We start from the raw sequence: 16,987 nt of genomic DNA, 5'->3' as shown, positions 1-16,987 counted from the left end.
AGCAAATTCTAGGTATCCACATCATTTCATCCCTTCATACCTCAATATGTGCCTCCAACAAACGTGGACATTTTCTTACATAAATATTTACTTAACCAAATGTTAGGTCGTCACATCTAACAAAATTAATAAGAATTCAGTGTTATCAGTTTATACTCTCATCCGTAAGTCAGATATTCCCAATTTTCTCAAAATTAGCTTTTTGCATTGGTTTTTATTTGAATCATGATACAAGCAAGGCAAACACATTTCATTTTAATAAATCTTTTTAAATCTCTTCTAATATGTCACATTTTTTTCCTCTGTCACTAACATACTGCCTGAAACAAAGTCAATTGTCCTGTACAATGTCTCATGTTTTAGATTCGTCTGTCTGCTTTCTCTGATGTCTTTTAAGTTGTTATTTTATCTGCCTTATTTCCTATAAATGGAAATTAGCTTCAGACTAGTGGTTCTCAAACTTGCGCTGCATCAGAATCCCCTGGAAGGTATGTTAAAACACAGATTATGGGTCCCCGAAGTGTCTTGATTCAGGTGGTCTGGAATGGGGACCGATAATGTACATTTCTAAGTTCCCAAGAGATGCAGTTACTGCCGATCTGACTAGAACACTTTGAGAACCACAATTTCTAGACTAAAGTTTGATTAGATTCAAGTTCTTTTTTTTGTTTTTTCATGAGCTTGCTTCTTAATTTATGCTGTATGCTTCATTTTGCATCACATCAGAAAGCACACAGTATCTGGTCATCACACTTTTAATGATGTTAAGATTTCCCGGTAGATTCAGTAATCAATAACTGATATTTTAAAAAAACAACTGAATTTAGTCAAGTTGCAAGGTACACAATCAACAGACAGAAATCTATTGCATTTATACACATCAATGATGAACTATCAGAAAGAGGAATTAAGAAAACAATCCATTTACAATTGTATCAAAAAGAATAAGATAATTATGAATAAATTTAACCAAGGAGGTGAAATACTTGTGCACTAAAAACTAGGAGACATTGATGAAAGAAGTTGAAGACACAAATGAATGGAAAGATATGTGCTCATGGACTAGAAGAGTTAATACTGTTAATGTGTCCATATTACCCTAAGCGATGTACGGATTCAATGCAATCCCTATCAAAATTCCAATGGAATTTTTCACGGAAATAAGAAAAACAATTCTAAAAATTTTATGGAACCACAAAACCAAAGCAATCTTGAGAAAGAAGAGCAACGCTGGAGGCATCATACGTCCCTCTTTCTGACTATCTTACAAGGCTATCGTAATCAAAACAATATGGTATTTGCGTAAAAATACACATAGATCAATGGAACAGATTAGAGAGCCCAGAAATAAACCCATTTTAATAGGTGTATAATGGTGTCCCACTTTTGTTTTAATTTGCAATTCCCCAGTGACATGTGCTGGGGAGCGTCTTTTCATATGCCTGTCTGCTGTCTGTGTATCTGTGTATCTTCTTAGGTGAGGTATCTCTTAAGGTCTCTGGCCCGTATTTTAATCAGGTTGGTTGTCTTCTTACTGTTGAGTATTCTTTGTATATTTTGGGTAACTGTCCTTTAACAGATGTGTCTTTTGCAGATATTTTCTTTCAGTCTGTGGCTTATCTTCTTCCATTTATTAAGACCAAATACCTTGTAGAAAAGGGAAAACTGCAGTCTTAAGTGCCTACTCTGTAGAGAACCCTCCTTGGATGCTGTGAGGGGGAAGGCAGAAGGCTATGGTTTGATTCGTATCTCGGTCTAGCTTGAAGGCAAGTGCATGTTAACATGAAAAGAGAAGTAGACGGCAATGGTGGTGTTTAATGCTGTGTCAAATGCCAGTGCGTATTAAGAGTTTGCAGCAGAGGGAAAGACTGAAGTAGACTGAGGTGGAGGTGGGAATCTTTGGGGAAATTGAACTTAATTGGTTTGGCCTTAAAAGCTAGTTAGATCTTCAACAGTGAGACAGGCTAGAAGTGACACTCCATCTGAGAAACAGAATTCAGAGTTATAAAAATTTTGGTTTATATTGTAGAAGAAAAAAAAAAAACATTGCTCATGCTCTAGATTTAGATCCTGAATATTCTCAGTTCTATGATGGATTTTTTCTTTACCTTGAGTAACCATATTAGTAATACTCCATATTTCCAGGTGGTGGTGTTTGTAGCAGACAGCTGGCTTGCGTGTCTCACGTCATGTCTAGAAAGAATAAACTAGCCCAGCATATTTGCATTCAGATAAGTGTATCATAACATTTTTAGAACATTACACATTGCCATTTAAAAAGTATATATGGTATATTTTTCAAGCCTGTGGAATATCTGCCTTGTATTTTATTAGGTAATCCCATCTTGTTGGTGATTTGAACTGTAAATTGTAACTCCATCTTTAATGTCAGTGATCTACTCTAGTTTTGTTAGCTCTATTCTGCTTATTACAGGAGTATTATATTAGTACAGTCCTTAAAGCAGGCAACGCATGTGTTATCATTGCACAGAGGCGTTTTCGAACACTGCTGATGTAAAATTTCCCATTTAAAGGTCTCTCCAAAGCATTTGATTTTGTTGAAAGATTTGAGGATAGCTGCTGTTGTTTACAGAAAAATTACTGTTTAGCTGGGGCCGCCTATGTCTCTGAGTCAACATGTATGAAATTTGGGTCATTAATTTGACCCTGTTAATGACGGATTTCTGTACCACTCCAGGCTCAGCTGCAAATGACCAAACCTCAGATTTAAGCAGAAGTATAAAGGGGAAGGGGGACGGAGAGGATGTAGTATCCCACACAGCTGAAGGGTCCACAGGTTCATTTCAGGCACAGTTGAATCTAGGTGCTCCAATGATGTTATCAGGACTGTTTTTTATTCTGCTTAGCTCTGCTGGATTCAACCTGATTTTGGTTACAGGCAAGCTTTCTTCTCGTAGAGGTGAAGTTGAGGGTAGAAATCCTACGGTTCCCACAGGATTGGTGCTTTCACCTGGTGAAGCAGAAGCAGGGGCTCATTCTGAATGAAACAGGTGCTGGGCTAACAAAGAAGTAAGAAACACCACAGCAGGACCCATTGATCTTGGACACAGTTACCAAAGTTCGTGAAAATTGTCTCAGTTGGCATTTGTCACCTTTTACACATCACGAAGCACCAAGCTTGACCAATGATTAAGAGGAAACCAGTTCTTTTTTCCTAAACTAAAATCAGATACTATTTTAAGACTCATAGACAAATTATAAACTGATTTTAAGGCATGTTGTCTTATAAATAGCACTCCTAATATGAATATTTTGTATAGTCCTTATTGGGCAAATCATCTATCCCTCAGTTTCCTTGTCTGTTTCAAGAATACTAATGTAGTTTGACTAAGTTCTGAGCTCATTTCTATTTCAAAGAATATGGGATTTAGTGATTCTTTTGCAAAACTGATTACAGGTTGGGTTTTGTTTTTTTTTTTTTGGAATATGTATATTGAATGGAAACAGTAATTGCTCTCGAAAAGCTGAATTCAATGAATCTACAGTGATGGAAATGTTCTAGGTGGCTATTGAGCACTTGAAATGTGACTGTGTGACTGAGGAAATGAATTTTTAATTTGATTTAATTTTAATTAATTTTCATTTACAGTAAAAGGGCCACAACTCTGGCATTATCAACTCATCGAAACCAGATTTTTTGAGAAACAAGTAGAATGAAAAACAAAGTGAAGTGGCTCAGCTTGTGCAAAGAATTTCAAAGCAGCAATCTCCCCCTTTCTTTTCAGTCCCCTGCACATAGCTATTCAAGCTACGACTCCGGCAAAAATGAGAGTGTAGACCGGATGGCCGAGGACCTGTCTCTGAACAGGGGGGATGAGGATGAAGACGACCACGACGACCACGAGGACCCTGAGAAAGTTAACGAGACCGACGGCGTTGAGGCCGAGCGGCTGAAAGCTTTTAATGTGAGTCCTGCCACCCTCCCCGTGTGGCTGAATTTTTACCACTCCACTTCCATGTTGTCGCTTGTTGGTAAACGTGGATATTTTAGAGGCACGTTTGTTTAATTTGCAGAAGGATTTAAAAAGTACATGAAACACTCTTTGCCAACCAGACACCAGAATTGCTGTGTTTTGTTTAGAATTTTAAAGCCAAATGTGAGCTGAGAACTGGAGTTGTGTTGTGTGAGTATGCATGTTTACCCAGCGGATGAAGGGAGCCTCAGTTTATCCCTCCGAAGAGTCTGCCTGTCATCCGTTACCTCTTTCGCTATCCCGGATTACCTAATTATGCATGACAAAAGAGTCAATTGTTTCCAGAGATTATAGACTGCGCAGTGTAGCCATGTAACAGTCATATTTATTACTAATAGAGGATTTTATGGGGTGCTTAATTGTCGCAGTCTACTGTTATTTCTCGATTTTTTTCTACGCGATAGTCTAGACTTTTCTGTCTGTCTGTCTGTCTGTCTGCCTCTTTCTCTCTCTCTCTCTTTTTCTCTCTCAATTTTTTTAATCCAACCATTTAGAAAGCCTTTAAAGGGTGTTTGCTTAAAATTTCTGGCTTTCCATTGCAAAGTTCTCCAGTGCATAAACCAGAAAAGAGTATTTTCCTATCGGTAATCAAGACAGGAAGTTAGGAACAGCAGAGAGCAGCCCTCCAAACCCTTCTCCTCTGTCTCCCTCTTGCCAACAGATGTTTGTCAGGCTGTTTGTAGATGAAAACTTGGACCGAATGGTCCCAATCTCTAAGCAGCCCAAAGAAAAGATCCAGGCTATCATTGACTCATGCAGGCGACAATTCCCTGAGTATCAAGAGCGTGCCCGAAAACGCATACGTACTTACCTCAAGTCCTGCAGGCGGATGAAAAGAAGTGGTTTTGAGATGGTGAGTTCTGAATTAAAACACAGCCCTAGATTCCATCAAAACCCCACATGTAAACCATGACACGATTTTTTTTTCCATCTTAGTGTCTTTTTAATTTTGTCCATAACGTCAGGTCCAAGGGGGTTTCGTTTGCTTGTCTGTTTTTTTTTTCCCCCCTCCTTTTCATCTCCCTGAAGTACTTATCCCCTTTGTTGATTGAATAAGGAACATCTCTTGAGACCAGAGCTCGCAGGCCCACACGGCGCCGTGTCGTAGGCAATGAGGGGGATGTGAGTGGACATCAGAGAGACCCAGCGTCTCATTCGTGTGTGTTTTCTTTCTGTCATGACTGACGCAGATCTAAGGTGTGTCGTGTCTTGAACCGAAACACCAGTGGTTGCTTTAGATGGCACATGAGAATGGATTTCTCTGGAACAAAAAGAAATGAGTGGATCGCTTTAAGTAATACTGTTTTCATACCAACAGTTAAGCAAATAGCAGGTCACGAAAATAAAGTTTGGGAATGAAATCCTTCTGTGAAAAATAAGGCTTTGGGGCACTCGGTGTATTTATGTGCTTGTGGATAATTAACATGAGCTTTTATAATCCTCTGGGCTTTATAGATGGATGATACTACACTGGTGTTAGATTAATTTTGGGTGGAAATGAGGTGTATCAATGGTTTTTGAACTTTCTTCTATCTCACCTTGATCGGATTGTTACACGTAGAAGCAGTTTTTACAGAGAACTTTTTTCATTTCTTTCTATTTTTATTTATGTGAGTGGACATGTATTAGAAATGTTCTGAAACTGTTTTATCTCTACTTTTGAGAAGGCTCCGTAAAAGCCAAGGCTGTGAGTGTTTGTCATGAGTGCCTCTAATTTACTAGGTGTGATGAAGCAGGAGTTGGTGCAGATAAATAAAGGAGAGGCTTCAGAGTGTGTCGTATATGAGAAATAACTTCAGATATAAATAAAATGAATGACAAGTAATAAATCCTCTAGTGTCAATTTTTCTATGAAAGATAAATGACTGTTTCTTATAGAGAGGGTCTGCCCCGATGGTTAGTAGCACAAGGCTCGGTCCCCAGGGATCTTGGTCCCAAGTTATGGTTTCACCACTTTGTAGCTGTGTGACCCGGGCAGGTTACTTCAACTTCTTGTGCTCAGGTCCCTCCCCCAGAAGTGAGAACAGCTCCTAATTTATAGAGGAGAGAATTATACAAGGTGTCGCACATAAAGCTCAACAAGCCATTTCTGACACACGGTAACCACTCAGTAAGTCTTAACTCTGAAAATGTAATCCACCAAGTATTACTTAATCCATCATCTGAAAAATAGCTATCCAGAATGAGTGTTTTATAGAATCACAGAACACCGCATTTAAGTCCTCATTTCTCAGAGTAATTGTATTAAAGCTGGAGTTGGTGGTGCCTAAGTCATTTAAAAATAAAATGGTATAACTGTGCCCGATCAAGTTAAATTATGACAGTCGAGGTCGTATATGGCATAAGAGAGAAGGACAGATGGCTTGAATAACGTATAGCTCTTTCCCTCATTACTGAATTATTTTAAAATTATTATCACTTACTCAATAGGAGAAAAATGACAGATAAAAAGGATATCTAACCAGGAATAAAAGCCTAGAATCCGGGCTTTGACATCTGGTTCATCATCAAATTGGCATTTGATGTAAAATTCCATCTGAGACTAAATATGTCTCATTTAGTGCACAATGCACAGTATATATTTTTGCCTTTCAGTAACAATAAGGATAATAATGCTATATATCAAGGTTTTTATTCTACCAGCATCTGGCACTACTATTTCTTTTTAATCTTTTTATGTTATTTAGAGATTCTTTTCCTACAGTAAAATTTATCTTATTTTCCATGGTATAATTTTTTGTACTAATCATTCTTTAAGGGAAAAAAAAGTCATTGTCATATAGAATTCTTAATTTCTCTAAGGTCTATTTGAGATAATCGCCGTTTTTTTAATTAGTTGCATTTATTTACCAAATATGGACATCTATTTGTTGTAAACCTTGTGCTATTTATAGAGAAAGACAAAAAGTTAACGTAATACAAAATCAAGTAGGTTCATGCACTAATCTTGAAGGAAACAATGCTGGAAAGAAATGCTACTGTATTTAATTTTTAATAATTTTCACTTGTTCATCTTCTTACTCATTTACATCGTACAAAGTAATGAGAACTATGAGAGATGCCTGACTTGTTTATTAGGATAATTTAACATGTTCCCTGATCATCATGATTTGTTGAGGTTACAAGTTGTGGGAAGTGAAATGCTTAAGTAATAATACAAAGCCTAATATAAATAAATGTTAATGAACAGCATGGATGAATACTGATTTGTAGTTTAGCCCCCTTTTAAAAAATACATTATTCTGTAATGTACTACTGGAAATAAAAATTAAATTCACCACCTAGTTGACACGTGCAATTTTGATTGATTTATGTATCATTGTCATGGAGCGTGTCATCATTTTGAACACTCATCCTTTTTTAGAACAGATAGAAAAAGGCATGACTGGGGCAGATAGTAATTACAACTAAGTATTGTACATTCATATTTTTGCCCTCGTAATTTTAAATTTTAATGTTAGATAACATTGAAAATTCTTTTCTTGTGTTTGCTCTAAGTAGACATGAAGAAAATGTGTCATTTTTAATATATGATTATTTTTACATGCAAATTATTTTGCAATACTTAGTATGTCAACCAGGCAACCTAATGAAGTTTTTAATTTTGTACATTATTGCAAATTGTAGGATTATTTGATAGGGGACTCTGTATTGTAAAATGAAAATGGCATTCAGCAAGCTTAGCTCATCCAGTTACTTAGGGTCCCTAAGCCAACAGGCCCTGTAAGCAAGACAAAACACAAAATATTGAATTACATGTTTTCTGCTGACTTTGATTAAGAATTCAAAGAGATGTTCTCATAGAAGTGGTTTATCACAACTTATATTAGTGCTATACTTGAGAATCTTGGCATTCACTTTGACTAGTTTTCTCCTATTGTTAATATAAAATCTATTTATGTTTAATTATTCTGCAATATCCCTTAAGAATTTACAACACATATGCTTTGTATTGACTTCACTGAGTGCATACAAATATTAGAATATTAAGCATTCTTATTTCATTGGAATTATCAAGACCCACAGGTTAGATTCACCAATTCTCTGTTCCCAATCATCTCAAATCATAAAATCTTCAGTGTTGAACATAAAGGGTATGTTTTATGAAAAATAAATCAAATAAGTTTGATACAGAGTACTGTCTTAGTGTTCATTAGACTTGAAGAACCCTGTGAGTTAAGCAGCCATTCTATTAATCCTTAGACAAATACATCAAATTGCTATTGATCCCATTGTGCAGTGTTGACTCTCAAATTACTTCAGCTAATTTTCTGAAGAGTATTTGTTGATTGTTCCAGAAAAGAGAGATATTTCTCCAGGGTGTCCTGACATTAATTTCAAGAGCACCTGTAACAGGATCATAAAAGCAAAGCTTTATGAACAAGGTGGGGTTGGCTCATACCTGAGTGTTATCTGTATCATGTGATGTGATTTCTCTTTTTATTTTTCTGAATTTGCATTATTTAGAGACTCTTTTTACCATACTGCATACATTTAGATGTACTTTTATAAAACTCAAATGAAAATATTTAGGGGCGATAGTTTAAGAGACTTCCAGTCCATCTTTCCTCCTATATCTCGTATTTTGCCACTGTACCAAGTTATATCAAGTAGCTAAGATATTTGAATTTAATAAACTCAGCTTCTTGAAAAAAAAATTACCTATTTACTTGCTTTTTAATATTATGTAATTGACTGTTTGAAGAATTAAGTCTCAGGCTATTTTTTGTAAAAGTTTACCAGGGACGTTGTCCATTAGGCTACTTAATGTCCACTATAAATGATCTCATTTCAGAGCCCTGTTTTAGAATGTAATGAAAAAAATGTGTTTCTCTTGCACAAATAGAGCGCTTTTATCTTTTCTCATCATCAGGATGATTATAAATTAGTATGTTCACTTTTGTGCCTGTCAAGAAGTTCAGAGCCCAAATCTTCATAAGGTCCCAATTATCTTTTTGTTTAATTCGTTTAAGTGTACATATTTCCTTGGTGTCTCTGAGGTCTATTTTGGGAGGAAAAGAGATAAAAATTTAAAAATAAGTGTGTCAATAATCTAATTATGGAAACATCCATACTTTCCTGCTATCTTCTTAATTTTTTTGTCATAGTGTTTCTTTTTAATTATACCCTATATTACCCTCCTCAGTAATTTTGATACCTGACCTTCTGATTTCACAATTCTTCCATTAGAAAATCAGTATTTAATATTTAGGAAATAGTTCATTTTTTGAAGGAATTTGATCACATCCTTTGCATCTTCTTGTCTAATGCAGATTAATGTAGAGAGATCAGAATTCATTTTCAGTTCGCAGCTTTCCTCATATCGTAGGCGTTGCAAAAGCTACAGTGACACTTGCTGTTCATTCTTTAGCAAACAGAGCTATTATTTAAAAAAAAGAATTCAAGTGCTTCTTTAAACTAAAAATTTGATTGAAACTGTACCTACCCTTTCATACAAGATCTTGATTAAAAACTTTATACCTGTGCATCCACTATTTTTCACACTGTTCTTCATGCATCATGGGGACAGATGTGCAGGTTTCTCTCTTTGTGACCAGTTAAATTAATTGATGCTAATCAGCAAACACATTTTTGTTTGAATTTCTCACTTGCTGTTTATAAAAACTTTTTGCCCTCTCTTTGGTAGATGCCATCTACCATCCCCCAACCTACTTTCGTACCACACTCTAAGTTCTTTATTCATAGTATTTCTTTTCAATTACATCCTAAAATACCCTCCTTAGTAATTATGATATCTACTCTTTTTTTTTTTTTAAACAGAGGTACTGGGGATTGAACCCAGGACCTCGAGCATGCCAAGCACACACTCTGCCACTGAGCTCCACCCCACCTTCAATATCTAATCTGAACTCACAGTTCTTTCTCTTTCTCAGTTTCAGTGATCTACATCTCGATTTTACTTCAGTCATTATTAGCGTGGATCTACTTTAGTCTTTACTATCACTCAGAGAGCCTGCACAAGCAATATTACAAATTTTTCACCAGTCATCTAATGTATTTCAAGTACTCCCTGCGGTCTTTACAGCGGAAATGTCCTGGTCTTATCAGCGCTGGGTAGGCTGCTGCCCCTGCTCCCCTGTCATCTGTCCTCCTTCAGAACGTTGCTCCATTGACCATCTCAACAGTCACATTTTCAGTTTTCTCTTTCCACTGAGTTTTCCCTTTTCGTCTCTTCTGCCTTAAAAAAAAAAAAAAAAGTCCCCTGATTCCAAAAAAATATATAATCTTTTAACTTCTCCCCTACAGTCTTTCTTTGAAGACTCAGTGAGTCCATCTTTCTTTGCCAGGTTTCCTGAAAGGTTATTTTGTATTCACAAATTGCACCTGTCAGCACCAACTCCCTCGATCGTCCGTCATATTCAGGCTCTGATTCTCACCACTATATTGAATTAGTTCCTGTGAGATCACATAACTACCTTTGCACCAAATCCAAAGATTGCATCCTCAACTACAAAGCACCTCATTTTCTTGAGACTCAGTCCTATTTCTCCTCATGTACCTTTTTACTTGGGGCACTTCTTAGGATTCTGTGCTTGGTCATGTACTGCATACCACCCCGTCCCCAGCTGCAGGGCTCTGCCCCTGTATACAGGACTCCTACTCTGAAGGTAGATCCTAGTCATATACAAAGCTTTGGTATTTCATTCCAAATATCAGTCCGATGCTAGACAAATGTTCTGTTATATCCTCTCTGGATTCTTGGTATCTGCCATCACCCATTCTCTCCATTGATCTTCCACCTCATCTACCAAATCACCAGTAAATTCTTATTTACTTATCTCTTTCCAGCAATAGCACCACCATAGTCATTTACACCAGTGTTCATAAGCTTGGAATGAGATTTGGCCCTCTTTAGACTGATGACTTGCATCCTACTACTGGCTAAATTCTGTTTATTCTTCCTTTGCTGTGTTTCCCAAATCAGTCCCATACTTTTGAATTTTATAAGGTTATTTCTAACCTTTTATACCTCATACCTATATTCTTGCATAATCCTTGTAACTCAACTCCTTACTTCCATCTCATACTCCTTCTCTACCCTCTAAATCATGAGCAGAGACAGAACTAGAATTTGCGCCTGAAAATTATAAAATTTGGGACCTTTTCTCAAAAGAAAATATAATATAAATTATGGGCAAAATATTAAGTAGAAGGATGAATATCTACAGTTGGAAAAAAAAAACCGCCCCCAATACATTTTAAACATAGAAAAATCTTGAAGATTCAAATATTTTTCTTCAAGCATGTCTTTAGGCAGTTTTCAGACACACACATCAATACCTCTTGATTTTAACTTGGCTTCCCCTCCCTACCTAAAATGCTGATAACATCCAGAAACGCCAGTAGAAGAATCCTGTTGAAGAACCCTGGTGCCTAAACTTCACTGGCTTTACGTTAATCCTGCCTTTGCCCCTAGAATAGTCTTCCTCAATTCTGGCTTTGAAACTGTCAAACTTTTGTCATCTCAGGACAAATTCTTAACTTCTTACTATAGTATGTTAGGGGTATGGCTTTTTGAAACATAGTCTTATGTGATGTTTCTGAGTCTCCATTTTTCTAAAGGAGAGGGCTGTTGAGGTATTACTATTACATGTGATAATGTAAAATAAAATGTTTTGCATGTAATCTGGCCTCTTCTTACCCTGCAAACATGCTCAATCATTTCCTTTAGTGCCTTCAGTTATCACGCAGGACTGCTGCTCCTTCCTTCGGTGTGGGCTGTCTTGGTCCACTGACTTTCCCTGACTAAGGGTTCATGGGTACTGTTCTCTCTTGATTTACTAAATGTATTAAAGTTGAAGAGTTTTTAATATAGTGTACAGATACAGAAGTGTAAAGAATATAGCCATCATGGTTGTCAGAATTACTCATCAATGGATCTTTTAGTTTTAGCAAAATGTTGACCTGAGTCTTGTAGAATACCCTTCACACGTCTTGCTCCCTTCCCTCTACAAATACATACAAATCCTGAGTGAAATATAACATCTTTAAGATATATAAATAAGCTGGAAAAAAAGCAAATTCCTAAGCCTTGAAATTAATGGGGGGAAAAAGACTCATAGCCCTTAATTTGATACAGTAATAGACTAGGAAGATAGAAAAAGTAAACTTAAGCCCAAACAGATCATGCATGGGATTCAAATGCCAGCTCAAGTTGAAGAGATGTGGATTTGGGTTTGGGACTAGGCAGAAACATTAGTGGAGAACTGTATATAAAGCTTGGACCATGGAAGGATTACTCTTCCATTAAAGGGGAAGTAAAAACATCAAATTACAACTTCAAAAAACTAAATGGTAAGCATTATAAATTTTGGAATTAAAACCTTACTAGATGGGTTAAATAGCAGAGAAGATGATTCAACCGAAGAGAAAATTGAAAAACTGGAACAGAGAACTATGGAAATTATTCACAGAAAGAAAATAGAGAAGGAGAATTTGAGGGAAAAAAGTTAACTTGGGGAATAGAAAGTTATAGATGTAATGGACATTCCAAAGGAGAAGTTAGAAGAGGGACGACATTCAAGCAAATGAGGAGGAAGAATTTTTCAGAATTGATTAGACCATGGATACTAGGAACAGAGAAATAGAACAGTTCTGAGCAGTACAAATAAAAACAAATCCACACCTTTGTTCATTAGGCAAAACTTTGAGCAGACCCAAGAGATTCTTAAATGTCTTCCAGAAGAAACAAGAAATTATCCAAAACAGAAAAACAGACTGAACACAATTCTTGTCCTCAACATAGATGTCAGAAGACAGTCTTCAAAGTATTAAGCAAAAAAGGTCTTCAAATATTTTTTAGAGAAACTGCTTTTAATTGACACACCTGCACCTCGCTAAACTGTACCTCCAGAGCGAGGAAGAGAAGGATGCTTCAGACAGCTACTGAGATGACCACTCACAGGCTGTCTCTGGTGGACCTGAAATGTGCTCTGTGAAGATGGAAACACGCTAGGAGTCACTGGAAAATTAGCAGCATTGCTGAGCAAACCTGAAGAAAAGCACCTTGGTTTTCGTCAATGGGTCTTGGTTCTCAGCCATGTTTCATCAGTTGTGACCTTGTATCCCTGAACTCTGGATCCCTTTCATGGGAAAAATGCAAATAAATCACACGTATCTTATACATGAAAACCAGTAACACTTGAAATAACAAATATAAAAACTCCTGCACAGCAAGTACCTGGTGTCTGAGGAACATGGTAAAAGGCGATCTAATCTGAAAGTGTGTTCCACTGCTCGCCAGGAAACCCTTGCTGTCTCAAGCTGTTGGACTCCTTGGAGGACAAAAGTCAAGTATGTCTTTAGCTATTGACAACCCACTTCTAGCTAAGAGCAGCCTTAGATCTTTCTTTCTTCCATGTGCAAACTGTACTTTGTGGCACTTTCATAGTTTTATTTTATCCTGTCTTATATTCCTGTTATTTCTTTATGAGCCTTAGCTCCCTAATAAGCAGTTCTGTTCCTTGACCTGCTGTGCTTAACTTGTTCATCTCTGTATCATCCGCTGTGTCTTAGGCGGTACCATTAGGTGCTCGGGAAAGCTGCTCGGTCCATGTTCAATTCAATTGAATTGAAGTTGTTGAATGAAAGATGAGTGAATGAGTGGACATTTACCAATGTGCTACTTTGTAGCGGAAACTAATTGGATGGTAAGCCATTGTGTATTATGTGCTCTGTGTTCCACAGTACTCTATAGTTGGTATTTCAGTTTTACAAACATTATAATGAGCTTAACTAGGTCCCATTTGTTTATTTTTGCTCTTATTTCCATTGCCTGGGTAGACTGCTCTACGAGAACATTGCTAAGATTATGTCAGAGAATGTTTTGCTGACAAAAGGTTGAATCCACAATAAACACGTTTCATTACGTGTGTATTATATCCTGTGTGTTAGGCACTGTACTAACTTGTAAACTCCTTGATAACAGAGACAGTGTTAAATCTATCTCCGTATCTTTGGGCTTGATGCAGTTCCTAACATAAGTGCTCATTAAGTATATTTCTTGAATAAACTTGTAACTCAATGTACCTTACTTCATGGAATTCTAACAACTGCCCCGTGATAGATTATTTTTCCTAGTCATAGTTTATTGACTGAACATCAGTTTTGCTATTCATAAAAATAGAAATAATGATATTTGGCAGAATGAGTGAGGCTCAGAGGGATTTAAGAGCAGACTGCAGGTAGCTGATTACACAGTAGCAGCCAGATCTGTCTGACTTAGTTGCTGAACTGTCACTTTATTTCACTGGTGTCTACAAATGAAGCTACCTGGTCCATAGACGGGGTCCCTTAGGAGCTGCAGTTTTTCACACTGTAACAATTTTGTGTTCCAGCATAGATACACCATTTGGGGGGGTCATAAGATATGCATATCATCCAAGCTGCAAAATTCTGAAATTATGTATTTTATAAAGTAACAGGATTAGAAGAAATCACGTTAATTTAGGGCCCTACTGAAACTGAATCATTTGTTTTCATTATTTTGAAAAAAAATGCATTCTACTTAAAAATCTCGGGTGGGTGTCACAGTTGCTCCCAATCTGGCGTGATTAAGCTATACTTAAACACTGGACTCCAGAGCATCAGCAAGTTAACCCATGAACAAAAGCTTATATTCGTGATTTCTTTTTACTTTTTTTATAATTATAAAAACAGACAAACAAACAACCCTGCAGCATCCTAGATGTGTAACAAAAGTTCAGGAGACCAAAACCGGAGTAGTTTGTTGGTTTGATGGAAGGTTTTACATGCACATAGAAGGAAAGACACATTTACATTGTGCCAACAGCAATCACATCTCAAATCCCCAATTAAAATGTGACTTTTAAACTCCACCATCTCCATGTGACTGTTTAGCCATCTGTTTAATGAAACACGCACCAATGATTCGGGCTTGGATAATTATTACAGTAAGAACAGTGCTGGGGGGGAGATCAGCTCATCCCAGTTAAGAATGACAGTTAATTATGAAGAGATAATTAATGTGGACTAGTTAGCAATATCTCACATCCAGGAGAGGAATAGGTAACAAATCTCAATCTTGGTATATAGATCGTGTAGAGTGTGAGATTATGTACATTTTTGAATCATTTTTAAATCGTCTAAGGTATACACTGAGTAGTATGTTCACTGAGCCACATTCAATCAGAAGTGTTGTTTTTCATAAATTATCTATTGAATTCTCTGCATTTGATTCTGTTGTTGCAATAGTATTATCTCAAGTTACTACAATGGAAGAGTTTGTGTCTTATGGCCACTGTTACTGGTGTAAGAGGGGATCTTCAGTATGTATCCCCTGCTGGAAGCTCTGACTATAGCCCTGAGCACATTGCCAGGAAGACACTAAGGCAGGACTACGAAAGTAAGCTCTCCGCTGTTAAACGTGGGGAAGGAGAGTTCCCATGAAGGTGGTTCTGAAAACTCGCACTAAGTCACTGTTTTAAATTTCTCTGTGGTAAAAGTGCTTTTATAAGGAGCAAAATGGATTAATTTCCTTCTCACTATCTTGGTCTAAGTACTTTTAAGCTGTGAAGTAGATAGTAGCCAAATTATGGAGGAAAAATAAGCAAAAACCTTTGATACTGGGTCTCCTGTAACCAGGCACAGCATAACTGAGCTCTGTGTGGGCTGATTACTGGCTCGGTGATATTAGAACCAAGGGGATTTGTACCAGGACTGCCTCACAGGAGAAAAAGAACTTTCCTACGCCTGGCTCCTCGTTCTCACTCTGGACGTGAGACTAAGCTGTGTTATGTGTTTTATGGACAGTCATTTCTTGGCCCTTCTGGATGCTACAGCATGAAAATCTTGTGACTCTAGATTGCGTCTGTTTAGAACACGTGATGGAACTTAGATAAGTTCCATTTTATTGTTGTTCTATCAGTAAAGAAGTGTTTTAAAGAATCAATAGGAAAATATATTGGGAGGATTTCGATCACTTTAAGAGAAGGATTTTAGGAAGATCCTAATATATTCTTTGCTTAAATGCAAAATGGAGTTCGCTGTCAGTGTCTTCCTCTGTAGGAATGCATAATACTTAAGAGCCGTAACTTTCTTCACACTCACTGAGGCCTTAGTTGTAAAATGAAAATAAACTTTACCAGGGATTACTATTCCCAGTTTATCATCAGACGTAAATATGAATTCAGGTATTTCCACATTCATACCTGTATGATCTTAGGCAAATCATATAGGACTTTAATTTGTTTTTTCTTCAAAATGAGTGATTATAAGTACTTTTATCAAAGGTTTTTTTTTTTTTTTGGAAGAATAAGTTAGATAACAAATCGAAGATTTTTGTGTTAATGCCTGAACATTTAATCACTCAGTGTGAGTTAAGTATTATTAACATTTGTCTTAAAATTACCTTAAGCTGAACAGAACTAGTTTTCTTCTTGGGGTTACATATTTTATTCTGTATTTAGGATATTGCAAATTCTTTGAAAAGCACATATACATCTATTAAACTGTCATATAGGTTTTATTCATTCATTCTGCCCTTTTCTCCAATGAACTTGAATCATGATTGAATTATATAATTGTAATACAGCCCTGTAAAGGGCTGTCTGTGGTCTGTTTTTATTTTAGCTGGCCAACAGCTTTTGTATGTAAGGGTTCTTCCCTAAAATATTTTCTATTATTAACAGTAAGTGATGTAAAAGCGCTAAGTGTATGGCAGAATTCAGGAGAGCAGATGAGTTGAGAACTAGGAGTCAAGAAACCTGGCTTCTATATCTAACTCAGTTTGTCCTTAAACGAAAGTTCCTTCAGACTTTAGAAACTTGTGCTGATTTATATGACCATTTACAGTTACCAGATTATGATTCTGTAATAAACTCAGAACAACTCTATTTTCAAAATGATACTGTTTAACTTCTGGCCATGTCTAATCGTATATCTTTGTTTCTATTCATCTTTCCCACTTCCTAGGAAAGAGTGCAGGATGGCTTTATCTTAAAGTTTGATTT

The 16,987-nt window shown here is 36.7% G+C and overlaps 1 protein-coding gene across 3 annotated transcripts in view; it reads left to right on the top strand.

The window, feature by feature from the left end:
• The window catches only part of NOL4 (nucleolar protein 4), a 241,090-nt gene that overhangs the window by 157,002 nt on the left and 67,101 nt on the right, over positions 1-16,987 (top strand). For 2 of the 3 annotated variants that reach the window (XM_074352219.1, XM_074352220.1), the window contains one exon: positions 3,747-3,926. In XM_074352219.1, the coding sequence (XP_074208320.1) occupies positions 3,747-3,926 (180 nt within the window). Of the gene's footprint in view, positions 1-3,746; positions 3,927-4,656; positions 4,849-16,987 lie in introns of all 3 variants that reach the window. The other variant, XM_010946869.3, reaches the window with a different exon arrangement.

The sequence above is a fragment of the Camelus bactrianus genome, chromosome 24 (assembly GCF_048773025.1).
Source record: "Camelus bactrianus isolate YW-2024 breed Bactrian camel chromosome 24, ASM4877302v1, whole genome shotgun sequence".
NCBI lineage: Eukaryota > Metazoa > Chordata > Mammalia > Artiodactyla > Camelidae > Camelus > Camelus bactrianus.
This window is presented reverse-complemented; position numbering and strand designations above follow the sequence as displayed.